The following is a 13,343-nucleotide window of genomic DNA, read 5'->3' on the forward strand; positions in this document are numbered from 1 at the left end:
AGGGTCCTGTGGTATAGCATCACTCTCGAACCCCTTTTCTCTTTGGGTATGAGAGTGGAAAGGTTCTCCTTATACCGTGGGTCGAGCAGTGTGTACACCCAGTAATCCGTAGTGGCCAGAATGCGTGTAACGCGAGGGTCACGAGAAAGGCATCCTAACATGAAGTCAGCCATGTGTGCCAGGGTACCTGTACGCAACACATGGCTTTCCTCACTAGGAAGATCACTTTCAAGATCATCCTCCTCCTCCTCCTCCGCCTCCTCAGGCCATACACGCTGAAAGGATGACAGGCAAGCAGCATGGGTACCCTCGGCAGTGGGCCAAGCTGTCTCTTCCCCCTCCTCCTCATGCTCCTCCCCCTCCTCCTCCTCCTCCTCCTCCTCAACGCGCTGAGATATAGACATGAGGGTGCTCTGACTATCCAGCGACATACTGTCTTCACCCGCCTCCATTTCCGAGCGCAAAGCGTCTGCCTTTATGCTTTGCAGGGAACTTCTCAAGAGGCATAGCAGAGGAATGGTGACGCTAATGATTGCAGCATCCCCGCTCACCATCTGGGTAGACTCCTCAAAGTTTCCAAGGACCTGGCAGATGTCTGCAACCAGGCCCACTCTTCTGTAAAGAATTGAGGAGGCTGACTCCCACTACGCCGCCCATGTTGGAGTTGGTATTCCACTATAGCTCTACGCTGCTCATGGAGCCTGGCCAACATGTGGAGCGTAGAGTTCCACCGTGTGGGCACGTCGCACAGCAGTCGCTGTACTGGCAGATTAAACCGATGTTGCAGGGTGCGCAGGGTGGCAGCGTCCGTGTTGGACTTGCGGAAATGTGCGCTGAGCCGGCACACCTTTCCGAGCCGGTCTGACAAGTGTGGGTAGCTTTTCAGAAAGCGCTGAACCACCAAATTAAAGACATGGGCCAGGCATGGTACGTGCGTTAGGCTGCCGAGCTGCAGAGCCGCCACCAGGTTACAGCCGTTGTCACACACGACCATGCCCGGTTGGAGGCTCAGCGGCGAAAGCCAGCAGTCGGTCTGCTCTGTCAGACCCTGCAGCAGTTCGTGGGCCGTGTGCCTCTTCTCTCCTAAGCTGAGTAGTTTCAGCACGGCCTGCTGACGCTTGGCCACCGCTGTGCTTCCACGCCGCGCGACACTGACTGCTGGCGACGTGCTGCTGCTGCTGACACATCTTGATTGCGAGACAGAGGTTGCGTTGGAGGAGGAGGAGGGTGGTTTAGTGGAGGAAGCATACACCGCCGCAGATACCAGCACCGAGCTGGGGCCCGCAATTCTGGGTGTGGGTAGGACGTGAGCGGTCCCAGGCTCTGACTCGGTCCCAGCCTCCACTAAATTCACCCAATATGCCGTCAGGGAGATATAGTGGCCCTGCCCGCCTGTGCTTGTCCACGTGTCCGTTGTTAAAGGAGATGTCCCGCGCCGAAACGGGTTTTTTTTTTTTAAACCCCCCCCCCCGTTCGGCGCGAGACAACCCCGATGCAGGGGTTAAAAAAACCACCCGCACAGCGCTTACCTGAATCCCGGCGGTCCGGCGTCTTCATACTCACCTGCTGAAGATGGCCGCCGGGATCCTCTGTCTTCATGGACCGCAGGGCTTCTGTGCGGTCCATTGCCGATTCCAGCCTCCTGATTGGCTGGAATCGGCACGTGACGGGGCGGAGCTACACGGAGCCCCATAGAGAACAGGAGAAGACCCGGACTGCGCAAGCGCGGCTAATTTGGCCATCGGAGGGCGAAAATTAGTCGGCACCATGGAGACGAGGACGCCAGCAACGGAGCAGGTAAGTATAAAACTTTTTATAACTTCTGTATGGCTCATAATTAATGCACAATGTACATTACAAAGTGCATTATTATGGCCATACAGAAGTGTATAGACCCACTTGCTGCCTCGGGACAACCCCTTTAAGTGGACCTTGGCAGTAACCGCGTTGGTGAGGGCGCTTACAATGTTGCGGGAGACGTGGTTGTGCAGGGCTGGGACGGCACATCGGAAAAAGTAGTGGCGACTGGGAACCGAGTAGCGCGGGGCCGCCGCCGCCATCTTGCTTTTGAAAGCCTCCGTTTCCACAAGCCTATACGGCAGCATCTCCAGGCTGATCAATTTTGCAATGTGCACGTTTAACGCTTGAGCGTGCGGGTGCGTGGCGGCGTACTTGCGCTTGCGCTCAAACACTTGCGCTAGCGACGGCTGGACGGTGCGCTGAGAGACATTGGTGGATGGGGCCGAGGACAGCGGAGGTGAGGGTGTGGGTGCAGGCCAGGAGACGGTAGTGCCTGTGTCCTGAGAGGGGGGTTAGCTCTCAGTGGCAGGTTGGGGCACAGGGGGAGAGGCAGTGGTGCAAACTGGAGGCGGTGAACGGCCTTCGTCCCACCTTGTGGGGTGCTTGGCCATCATATGCCTGCGCATGCTGGTGGTATTACGAGTAGAGCAGAAACAGAACGCTGTAATTAAATGTGCCGCTTATTGGCCTGTGGTTGGAGGCTGACTTCGATTACGGAACGCACAGCAGAGCCAGGAAAGAATTTTGCGCAAGCCTGCTGTAACACTTAGCTGGCTGCGTATTAATTAGGACTACTACCCCCAGCAGAGACGCAGTACACTCAGGACGGTCACAGGCAGCCCAAATAGAATGTTTTTTGCCCAAATTTTTTTGGAAAAGCCCACTGCCTATATAGACAGTATATCTCTTTCACTGTCCCTGCCTCAGCACTACTGGCCCTGGACTATGTAAAATTACTGCAGACTGAGGACGCAATGCTCTGCACAGCCGATATACAAAAAAAATTAAAAAAAATGTGCAACACTGCAAAAAGCAGTCTCAACAGTACTGCACACGGTCAGATGTGGCCCTAAGAAGGACCGTTGGGGTTCTTGAAGCCTAAAATAACTCCTAACACTCTCCCTATAGCAGCTCCGGCACCAGCAGCACTGTCCCTGATCTCTGTCAGAATGCATCTGTGGCGAGCCGCGGGAGGGGCCGATTTATATACTCGGGTGACACCTGATCTCCCCAGCCACTCACTGCAGGGGGGTGGTATAGGGCTTGAACGTCGCAGGGGGAAGTTGTAATGCCTTCCCTGTCTTTCTATTGGCCAGAAAAGCGCGCTAACGTCTCAGAGATGAAAGTGAAAGTAACTCGAACATCGCGTGGTACTCGCCTCTAGTAACGAGCATCTCGAACACGCTAATACTCGAACGAGTATCAAGCTCGGACGAGTACGTTCGCTCATCTCTAATAATAATAACCTTTGCAGTATACAGTATCTTATTAATGGAAACTGCATCTCTCAACTCTCCTATCACACTATCTGTAACTTTTCAGAATCCCTGCCCTCACCAAAAAACCATGACAACTACGAGTTTTAAAAATCAACTAAGCTTTTAAACTTTTTTTTTAATAAATGAGTGAGTATAAAATTAATGTATCTTATTGGAGAAAAAGGCTTCTTCCTACGCTTATCAGCCTGCACTGATCATTCACTCTGCATGCAGGATCTGTATACAGAAGTCCATATACAGGCAAATCACATTACAGTTGCAGAAGTCTATGGGAGGGGAAGAGGAGAAAGTGGGTGGAAGGAGCTGCTGAGATGGACACACACAGAAATCTATGGGCTGTAGCTGTAATCTGATCTCTCTGTATAAAAGTCATTTTACACTGGCCAATTACACTGTGCAACCCATTTTTTTAAATTTTCATATCAGAAAGTAATTGATATGTTTATGTAAAATTAAAACCTGCTAATTCCACTGGTAACATTTAATAATAGCAGCATTTCTCAGTTTCAAGTTATGAACTATTTCCTTTATTTAAGATGATAAGTTTGGATGCGCCATAATATTACTATTCAACTGTTTTTGGGGCAAAATGACGCTTGGTCATTCAATGACTGAGATGTCTTGTGTGTGTAATACGCAGTGCATAGAACCCATTGATTTCAATGTGTTCGTTCACAGGAGCATATTCTTTTGCACGATGTACAAACGCATAAATACATATACAGCATGACCTTGTTGGGGTGTATTACATACTGCAATAAGCCATTGAAGTAAATGGGCGGGTGCAAATACGCAGTGAGTACGCAGGAAACCTGCTTATTCGCACACCATTGCAATGAGCCTGTCTATGTTCTTTTTTGCATGTGCAAATATGCAATGTATTTGAGCACTTAAAAACACACCAGAGCAGGCAAAAAAACGCGAGCGTAAGCAATTTTGGTTGTGCAAATACATATCGCATTTGCATGACTGAAATGCACTTGCGTCCATGGGAATGAGCCCCAATAGTGACTCCTATAGTAGCCCCAGTAGTAATAGTGACCCTTATAGTAGCCCCAGTAGTAAAGTGACCCCCACAGTGGCCCCGGTAGTAACAGTGTCCCCTATAGTGGACCCAGTAGTGATGGTAACCCCTATAGTGGCCCCAGTAGTAATAGTGGCCCCCACAGTGGCTTCAGTAGTAATAGTAGCCCCAGTAGTAATGTGACACCCCACAGTGGCCCCAGTAGTCACAGTGTCCCCTATAGTGGCCCCAGTAGTGATGTTGACCCCTATAGTAGCCCCAGTAGTAATAGTGACCCCCACAGTGGCCTCAGTAGTAAATGTGACCCCATAGTGTCCACAGAAGTAAGTGACCCTCATAGTGGCCACAGCAGTAAGTGACCACCATAATGACCCCAGTAGTAACATTGACCCCCATAATGACCCCAGTAGTAACAGTGTCCCCTATATTGGCCTGAGTAGTAATAGTGAGCACCATAGTAGTCCCAGTCATGCTGCCCAGCCAGAGGCCTATAGCAACCCTCCCATTGGATCAGAAATAGGTAATCTGAGATCACAAGGCACAAAGTTTTATTGCAGAAGGTATATGTGGATACAGAATTTTATCTTTCAGTTTACTGGAGAAACCTTTGGTATTTGTCATGCAGAAATAACAGTCAGTATGGTGATCTCTTTGTTCTCGCCATACCATTGGAATGGCGTTCTACTCTTGCCTTTCCTTTCAGCCACTGCATGTGTTACATGGCACACAGATGATGTGCGGTGCCACTTCTTATCTTGGTCACCAAGCTTTATTCCCAAATACTTGTGATAGGCCCACTTTATCAAGAATGTTATTTTTCCCCGCCGTGTCTTTGCTGTGAGCTGTCCACAGACATCAGAAATTATCTGGGTTGTTCAGACATTCGTGCCGCTCAGCCATATTGTTATTGAAGTTTGAAAAATAGTCCCAGTCTAACCAATAACCTGTAAAAACACAGTTCATTAATCACAACTTACTGGTGGATGATCCGCAGTGTTTACGCCACGTGGAAACATACCCTATATGTTGCATAAACCTACCCTTATAGTGTTCAGGCAGCACGCGGTGTGTAACAGCAGTTGTGAAATAGTTGCGCAACCACTTTTGTTCTTTTTATTAAGCAATGTTAATTGGCGAGCCGAATGGATTAATTATATAGGCATATTTCCAAAAAACAAAGTACAATGACAATTGGATTACATTATTCCCCATAACTGGAAACCTTACGTGGCAGGAAAAAAACGGATATTGTATTTGAATTCAGTGAACTCAAGTTACGATAAGCCGCGTATCTGCTTATTTGTTACAAAAACTGTATTGCATTGTGTAATTTATTGGATTCCCATGATCAAGTGAGAATCTGAACGATTATTGCATGCTCCAAAAGAACGACGAATGAGAAGTCGCTCGCTTCTCACTCATTGTTCAGTGTCTGCATGCAGAAAACCAAAACGATGAATCGGCCATGGCAGTCGTTCACTTATAAACAACTGCCTGCTTAGTGTGAATGCAGGCGGGCAGGCCGCAACAATACCCCACCTCCCTCCACCTGCACTCATTAGCGATAATTGTTGCTGTGTAAAAGCATGGGAACGATTATCGCTGGGAAGACCTGTTGGGCATCTGCCTAACTGGTCGTTCTGTGTAAATGCACCTTAAAGACTTCTGTGTACAGATCTTATCAATACATTCAGAGTGAGTGATCAGTGCAGAAGGGGGGGGGGTGATGACTGATGTGTTGAAAGAAGGATTTCTTGGATAAGATATATTACAAGGTTTATTATATTTGCTTGTACTATTAATTTATGAAAGAAGTTTTGAAATTGTAGGTTCTCTTCAAAGGTTGTAGGCACTTTTTGCTGAGGGATAACTTTATACAAAGCAGAGAGACTGTGGGACGTTGACAGAGTGAGGTTCCCTGCACACATACATAAACACATAGTAACTACTGCTACACAGATCATCTAGTAAGTATTACTCTAATGGAGGAGGAGATGGGTGTAGATAGTATTTGGGAACGGAGGACACTGAGAACTCAAACAGGAGACTACTTTGAACCTGGTCCGGTAGAGTAGAAGCTGGCACAGACTTGTGGGCTGAGGGCAGGATGCAGAGCTTCTGAATGTAAATATGTGATAAAACGGAAATGGGGAAATTCAGTGTCTTTAACCCTTTCCAATCCACTGTCTGACGTCTGAAGACATTATGATTTAAGGCTGTACAGCTCCAATGTTGGAAGACATCCATTGGGGTTCTCTTACTGTATATTGCCAGCCTCTCTGCTGTCGGAGCCTATCCAACGTATCACCTCATGCAGTACTGGCTTTAGCCAGCATATATAGCGCCGTTGTATAATGGCAGAAAGAGTAAACCCCCTAGGAAAACCAGGATACAAATTGGATTGGAAAGGGTTAATGGATGTACAAGGATCACTCTGATGAAATCTTAGACAACTACTGATTTCCACACTTATAAAGCTATACAGAATGCTTAACCCCTTAGTGACGGAGCCAAATTTTGGAAATCTGACATGCGTCGTTCAACGTAGCATAACTTCGTAAAGGCTTTACATATCCCAGTGATTCTGATATTGTTTTTCGCCACATGGTGTACTTCATTTTGGTTGTAAAAAGAGACCGATATAATTTGTGTATATTTATTAAAAGCGCCAAATTGGGAAAATTTTGAAAAAATTGTCATTTTTTTCACATTTTCAACTGTAATATCTCAAATATGTCCAAACATACTGTACAAATTTTTGATAAGATATATATTTCCATCTGTTTACTTTATTCTGAATGCACATTTGAAAAACTTTTTTTTTTTTTTTTTTTTTTTAACCATTTAGATGACGTACAAATTTAACATTACTTTTCAGCATTTTGAGGAACACTTTGTTTTCCTGCACCAAGCCAAGTTTGCAAAGGCTCATGAGTGTCAGAATAATAGATACCTCCCCCCAAATTACCCCATTTTAAAAACTACACCCCTTAATGTATCCACTGAGGGGTGTCATGAGTATTTTGACCCCACCGTTTTTTTTCAGGAATTAATTAAATTTAGAGAAGAAAAAATAAAATTTCATATTTTTGCAAATATGTCATTTTAAAGATATATTTTTTTCCTATAGTGCCCATGAAAATGAGGATTTACACCCCAAAATGGATACCCCCGTTTCTCCCGTGTTCAGAAATATACCCATTGTGGCCCTAATCTTATGTCTGGATGCACAACGGGACCCAAAATTAAAGGAGTAGTCGGTGTCTTTCAGAACTGAAATTTTGCTTGAAGGCGTTTTAGGCCCCATAGCACTTTTGTTGAGCTCTTGAGCGGCCAAAACCATAGAGAACCCCCACAAATGACTGCATTTTGAAAACTAGACCTCTTACCGAATTTATCTAGGGGTGTACTACCTATTTTGACCCAACAGGTTTTGAATGAATTCTAGCAAAAGGAAAAAATTGTGATTTCGTTTTTTTTGTCAATTCTGTCATTTTAAAAACAGCTTTTTTTGTACAGCACACACATGAATGAAGCCTTGCACCCCAAAATGGATACCCCTGTTTCTCCCGTGTTCAGAGACATACCCATTGTGGCCCTAATCTTATGTCTGGATGCACAACGGGGCCCAAAATGAAAGGAATAGTCGGTGGTTTTCAGAACATAAATTTTCCTTGAAGGCGTTTTAGGCCCCATAGCACTTTTGTAGAGCTCTTGAGCGGCCAAAACCAAAGAGAACCCCCACAAGTGACCCCATTTTGAAAACTAGACCCCTTAACGAATTTATCTATGGGTGTACTGACCATTTTGACCCCACAGTTTTTGAATGAATTTAAGCAAAGCAAAGGGGAATGTGATTTGTAAAAACTGCTTTTTTTGTACAGCACACATATGAAGGAAGACTTCCACCCCAAAATGGATACCCCTGTTTGTACTGTTTTCAGAAACATACCCATTGTGGCCCTAATCTTTTGTCTGGATGCACAGCGGGGCCCAAAATGAAAGGAGTAATCGGTGGCTTTCAGAACTGAAATTTAGCATGAAGGTGATTTAGGCCTCATTGCCCACTTGTAGAGTCCTTGAGCGGCCAAAACGACAGAGAACCCCAACAAATGACCCCATTTTGAAAACTAGACCCCTTATCGAATTTATCTAGGGGTGTAGTACTGTGTATTTTCACCCTACAATTTTTGAATAAATCTAAGCAAAGCTGTAGGGAAAAAAATTACAATTTTCATTTTTTTGGCAGTTGTATCAATTTAAAGCTGGGTTTTTTTGTACAGCACACATAGGAATGAAGACTTTCACCCCAAAATGGATACCCCTGTTTGTCCTGTGTTCAGAACCATACCCCTTGTGGCCCTAATCTACTTAAAGGACACATGGCTAGGCCTATAATGAAAGGAGCACCCGTTGGATTTCAGGGTACAACGGAATAAATTCCAGACCCCATTGCCCACTTATAGAGCCATTGAGCTTCTAAAACGATAAAGAACTCCCTCAAATGACCCCATTTTAAAAACTAGACCCCTTAATGAATTCATCTAGGGGTGTATTGCGTATTTTGACCCCACAGTATTTGAATAAATCTAAGCAAAGCAGAAGGAAAAAATTACAATTTTCATTTTTTTGGCAATTTTGTCAATTTAAAAACAGTTTTTTTTGTACAGCATACATAGGAATGAAGATGTTCACCCCAAAATGGATCCCCCCGTTTGTTCCGTGTTCAAAAACATTCCCGTTGTGGCCCTAATCTACTTATAGGACACATGGTTAGGCCTATAATGGAGGGAACACCCGTTGGATTTCTGGGCACAACTGAATAAATTCCAGGCCCCATTGCCCACTAGTACGGAATAAAAATTGACTCCCTAAAAATATCCCCCCTCCGCGCCCTTTTCGGCGTTCCCCAAATCTTAGATAAAAGTAATAATGTGACCTGTGTAGTATTTACAAAGACAGGGGTAACTACGGAGGCTCGTTGGGATGGGCCCATGGGGCAATAAAACCGGGTATCCCCCCTCCTCTCATGCTTTTTGGGGGTATTTCGTGACCTCAGTAGCGGGTATGGGGTGTAAAAAGTGGCGCTCTGTGAGTCTCCGTAAGCTTGCTGAGGTGCGGCGGTCTCGCACAGAAGACGCTCAACAAGCTGCTCCTGGAACTGCAGGAAGGCGAGCGTTCCCGGGGCTTCTTGTAAATTACGTATTACAGGTAGCGGTCTGAATAACGCCGGGCTCACACGGCCGTAGGTGGAATCCGCTTGCGGAGGCCCGCAGTGGATCCCAGCTGTGAGCCGGCCGTGACCCTGCGTACGGCCATGTAATGTACTGTGCATAACTGCCTACTCACACAGGCGGTCATGCGCAGTATATTTTTTGTTGTTGTTTGTACTTCCCACACCGCCGCTTAGCGATGACGCGGGTACCCGCAGCCTGTATACAAGGTAGTGCGTATGGGCTGCGGGTATATCCACGACCATGGAGCACAATGGGCTCTATGTTGCGCATATCCGCGGTAAAATAGAACATGCTGCGTTCTCTTTTCTGCGAGTGGATTACACAATTCCGACCCACTGTGAGCGGAATTGTGTAATCCAATGCGATTGATCTGCGTAATACTGCGGATCAGACACATGCAGAATCCGTAATTCCTATCCGGTCATGTGAGACCGACCTAAGGTAGATCGCTACCTTTTTATCACGTGACCCGAGACCGCTCAACGAGGCCACCCGTCACTGCTCCAGACTCTCGGCGATCGTTGGTCGCTGGGAGCAAGGAGATTTTAAATTTCCTGTGCTTCCCGACTCTTGCGCATGTGTCCGGTATTTTGCCGGCGGTCGCATGTGCAGAACCCGGGAAAGTTCACGGATGAGGATCGCGTCGGGGTGCAAATACGGAGGCCTCTGTTAAAAAGTTTCATCTCCCTTCACCGATCGCATCGGTGAGGGGAGATGAAGCTTCACCATTTTTTTAATTTTACGTGATCGCCATTATCCATTGGATAACGGTGAACACGTGACCAGGAACCGCTCACCGCGGCCCCCCGTGAAATCTCCAGGCTCTCGGCTAAATTTTGTAGCCAGGAGCAGGGAGATTTTAAATTACGCTGGCAATCCATAGCTTTTGCGCATGCGTCCGTCTCTTTGGCGACAGCCGCGTGCGCAGAAGCTGAGGTATGGTCCGGGGATAAATCCGCGGGCCTTAGGTACGTCATTTCATCCTCCCTCATGGATATGATCCGTGGGGGGTGATGAGACGTAAAATTTTTTTACTTTTTTTTAAACTTTTTTAAACTTTTTATTTTTTTTTACTTTTTACACTTTTTTAAAAAAAACTTTTTTTTTACTTTACATGAGCACTGTCATCCATCGGATGACAGTGATCATGTCCCTGGTGACATCCCTCTGCTCCAGGCTACACATGGCAGCCAGGAGCAGAGGGGTTTTAAATTTCCCGGGGCTCGAGCCCCTCTGTGCACGATGATTGACATCGGGCGCGCATGCGCAAAAGGGGACTTCGGGTCCCGGAACATCGGGACACCACTGAGGACCGGGGGTGAGTATTTTCACCTCCCCTCATGGATCCGATCCATGAGGGGAAGTGAAACGGACACTTTTTTAAAAACTTTTTTTTTTAACTTTTTCGCGATCGCTACCTTCAGGAGTCGGGAGCCAGGAGATTTTAAATTTTCCGGGGGCTCCCGGGCTTCTGCGCATGCGCCTGACGTCATCGTCGCAGAAGACCGCCGGCGGGTCCGGAGGACTAGATTCATTGGAGGCAGCGCGGAGAAGGCAGGTGAGGATTTTCAGCTGCCCTGATGGATCCGATCCATCAGGGCAGCTGAATCTTTACTTTTTTTCACTGTTTTATATACTTTTTTGCGATCGCCGCTATCCATTGGATAGCGCCGATCGCAATGCCGGGGGGGACTGCCCGCATCCTGGGATGACAGCTTCATGCTGTCGGCTACCTGCGGGCACCGACAGCATGGAGCTGTCACGTCCTCAGGCAAGTGGGCATTAATCCAAAGAGGACGTATAAAACTACATCCTCTAGGATTTAAGCCCACTTACTGAGGATGTAGTTTCCCGATGGGGCAGTCGTTAAGGGGTTAAAACCATTTAGCATTGTCCAGAGTTTTCTCTGATTGTAAATCTGATACCACATTCTCCGTACTGGTTATTGGTGTGAACGGAGTTTCTCTCATGTATCTACAAAATATCCAATTATTCTGACTGAATTTCACCTGTAAAGTATCAATTTTTATTTTCATTATGGTTTGTATATTTTCATTTCCTTTTTGTTTTTAGCAATGCTTGATGTGACTCATGAATGATCCTTTCGCCTTTTTTTTTGCAGTGTGTGTGTGTGTGTGTGTGTGGGGGGGGGGGGGGGGATAAGGTCCGTGTAGCAGGATTCACCATGCATTAGAAAAGTTAAAGCTAAATACAGAACACATGATGATCTGACTTCAGCAATTACATTCGTTGGACACTCAATGGTTTCCAGAAAACGTTTTGTACTATATTTTGCTCTCTCAGATACCGACATTAATTCTTATGGTTGCATTGTCTTCTTATACTAGAACCTTCCAGCAAGATCCCCTCCATGAAGAAGTTAAAGTAACAAAGTAGACGTATCGGCAGATGCAACTAAAGCATATGTGCAAACATACACATGGAAATGGAACCACTTTTTAAGTGAACCCCCTAACAGCAGCTAACAGAAGGATGGTGGCAGGTATGGCTGGACTGTTATTAAAGGGGGTTTCAAGGACTTCAAGGCTGGACTTGCAGGTTCATATCTGACCAAGAGTGAAAGGTTATGTTCTTCTTGCTCTTATATTTCTTGGGCGATGAAAAAGAATATCTGTGGTGGCTCAGTTGTTAATACTGCTGCCTTGCAGTGCTGGAGTTGTAGGTTCAAACCTGAAAAATCCCATACAGAGATCACCCTTGGCCAAAGTTTATGTTAGCCTTGGTCAGATTTGAATCTAGAACCCCAGCACTGCAAAGCGACAGTGCTAACCACTGAGCCACAGTCATTGAAGAGGTGTAACCAAAATGTAATAAATGCTGGTGTGAACACAGCCTAACATATTTGTTTATCCAGTTTGTATTTATACGCATGCTCGACTGCCACTCCATTCACTTTTATGGGATGGAGGGCGATGAGTGTGCTCGGCAATCTTTCTCTGTCCCATAGGAGTGAATGGAGTGGTGGTCCTCCTCATTGGTGTCCTAACTGGGTGCCCCCCCAATATGACTAGTATTATAACCTCCAAAATTGTCACTCAGCTTTTCTAAAGACCTGCAGAGTATATAGCAAATTTGTCTAATTAAGCAGCAATACATCCCAAGTCACTATATGACTAAGCCGATTTATTCAGCAGGCTCTCAAACCTGGAGATGGGCTTAGTGGATTGTAATGGCGGTCATATTGATTGTCACCCACCTTTCCCTATATTTACGTGGTTTTATATGTGTGAATTTGAGGGAATTCTCTATAAACCTGCTACTTATAAAGTAGAAGTACGTTTGTTTTTGTTTTTACAAATCGTGAAATATTTAATATTTTTATAACATATTTATTGTTTTATTAAAAAGTACATATTCCTGTCTTTTATTCAATGACTAATACGTCTGTTTATTTGCGATGTATACATGGTACATAAATACATCAGGGGAGATTTACTCAGAACTGGCATTTTATACAGCAGTAAATTTGACAGCCTGTGGGAAGCCATACTAGCTGCTGCTAAGCCCCACCCACAAGCGGAATGCAGAAAAGGCACAAAAGTCGTACAGGTGGCACTTGCCTAATAGTTTGAAGCTTTTTTTTTTTTTATTCCAGAAATCTTGTCTCTTGAATTTACCACGGCTCCAAGAGCCTTCAGTTTTTGCAGTTGCCTCCTAGTTATGGTGGACGCTTACTTGCGATATTTTCTCTCTTGCGCTATATCTTAGCTATTCATGAATGAACAGCTAAGGGCTAAGTGTGATTGGCTGAGCGCTCAGCCA

General features: G+C 45.7%; 1 protein-coding gene across 1 annotated transcript in view; it reads left to right on the plus strand.

The window, feature by feature from the left end:
- Positions 1 to 12,948, plus strand: part of EVC (EvC ciliary complex subunit 1) — an 86,053-nt gene extending 73,105 nt beyond the window's left edge. The window contains exon 20 of the mRNA XM_066573294.1: positions 11,909 to 12,948. Within this exon, the coding sequence (XP_066429391.1) occupies positions 11,909 to 11,949 (41 nt within the window). The 3' untranslated portion in view covers positions 11,950 to 12,948. The remainder of the gene's footprint in view (positions 1 to 11,908) is intronic.
- Positions 12,949 to 13,343: the final 395 nt, after the last annotated feature.

The sequence above is a fragment of the Eleutherodactylus coqui genome, chromosome 7 (genome assembly GCF_035609145.1).
Source record: "Eleutherodactylus coqui strain aEleCoq1 chromosome 7, aEleCoq1.hap1, whole genome shotgun sequence".
Classification (NCBI taxonomy): Eukaryota; Metazoa; Chordata; class Amphibia; order Anura; family Eleutherodactylidae; genus Eleutherodactylus; species Eleutherodactylus coqui.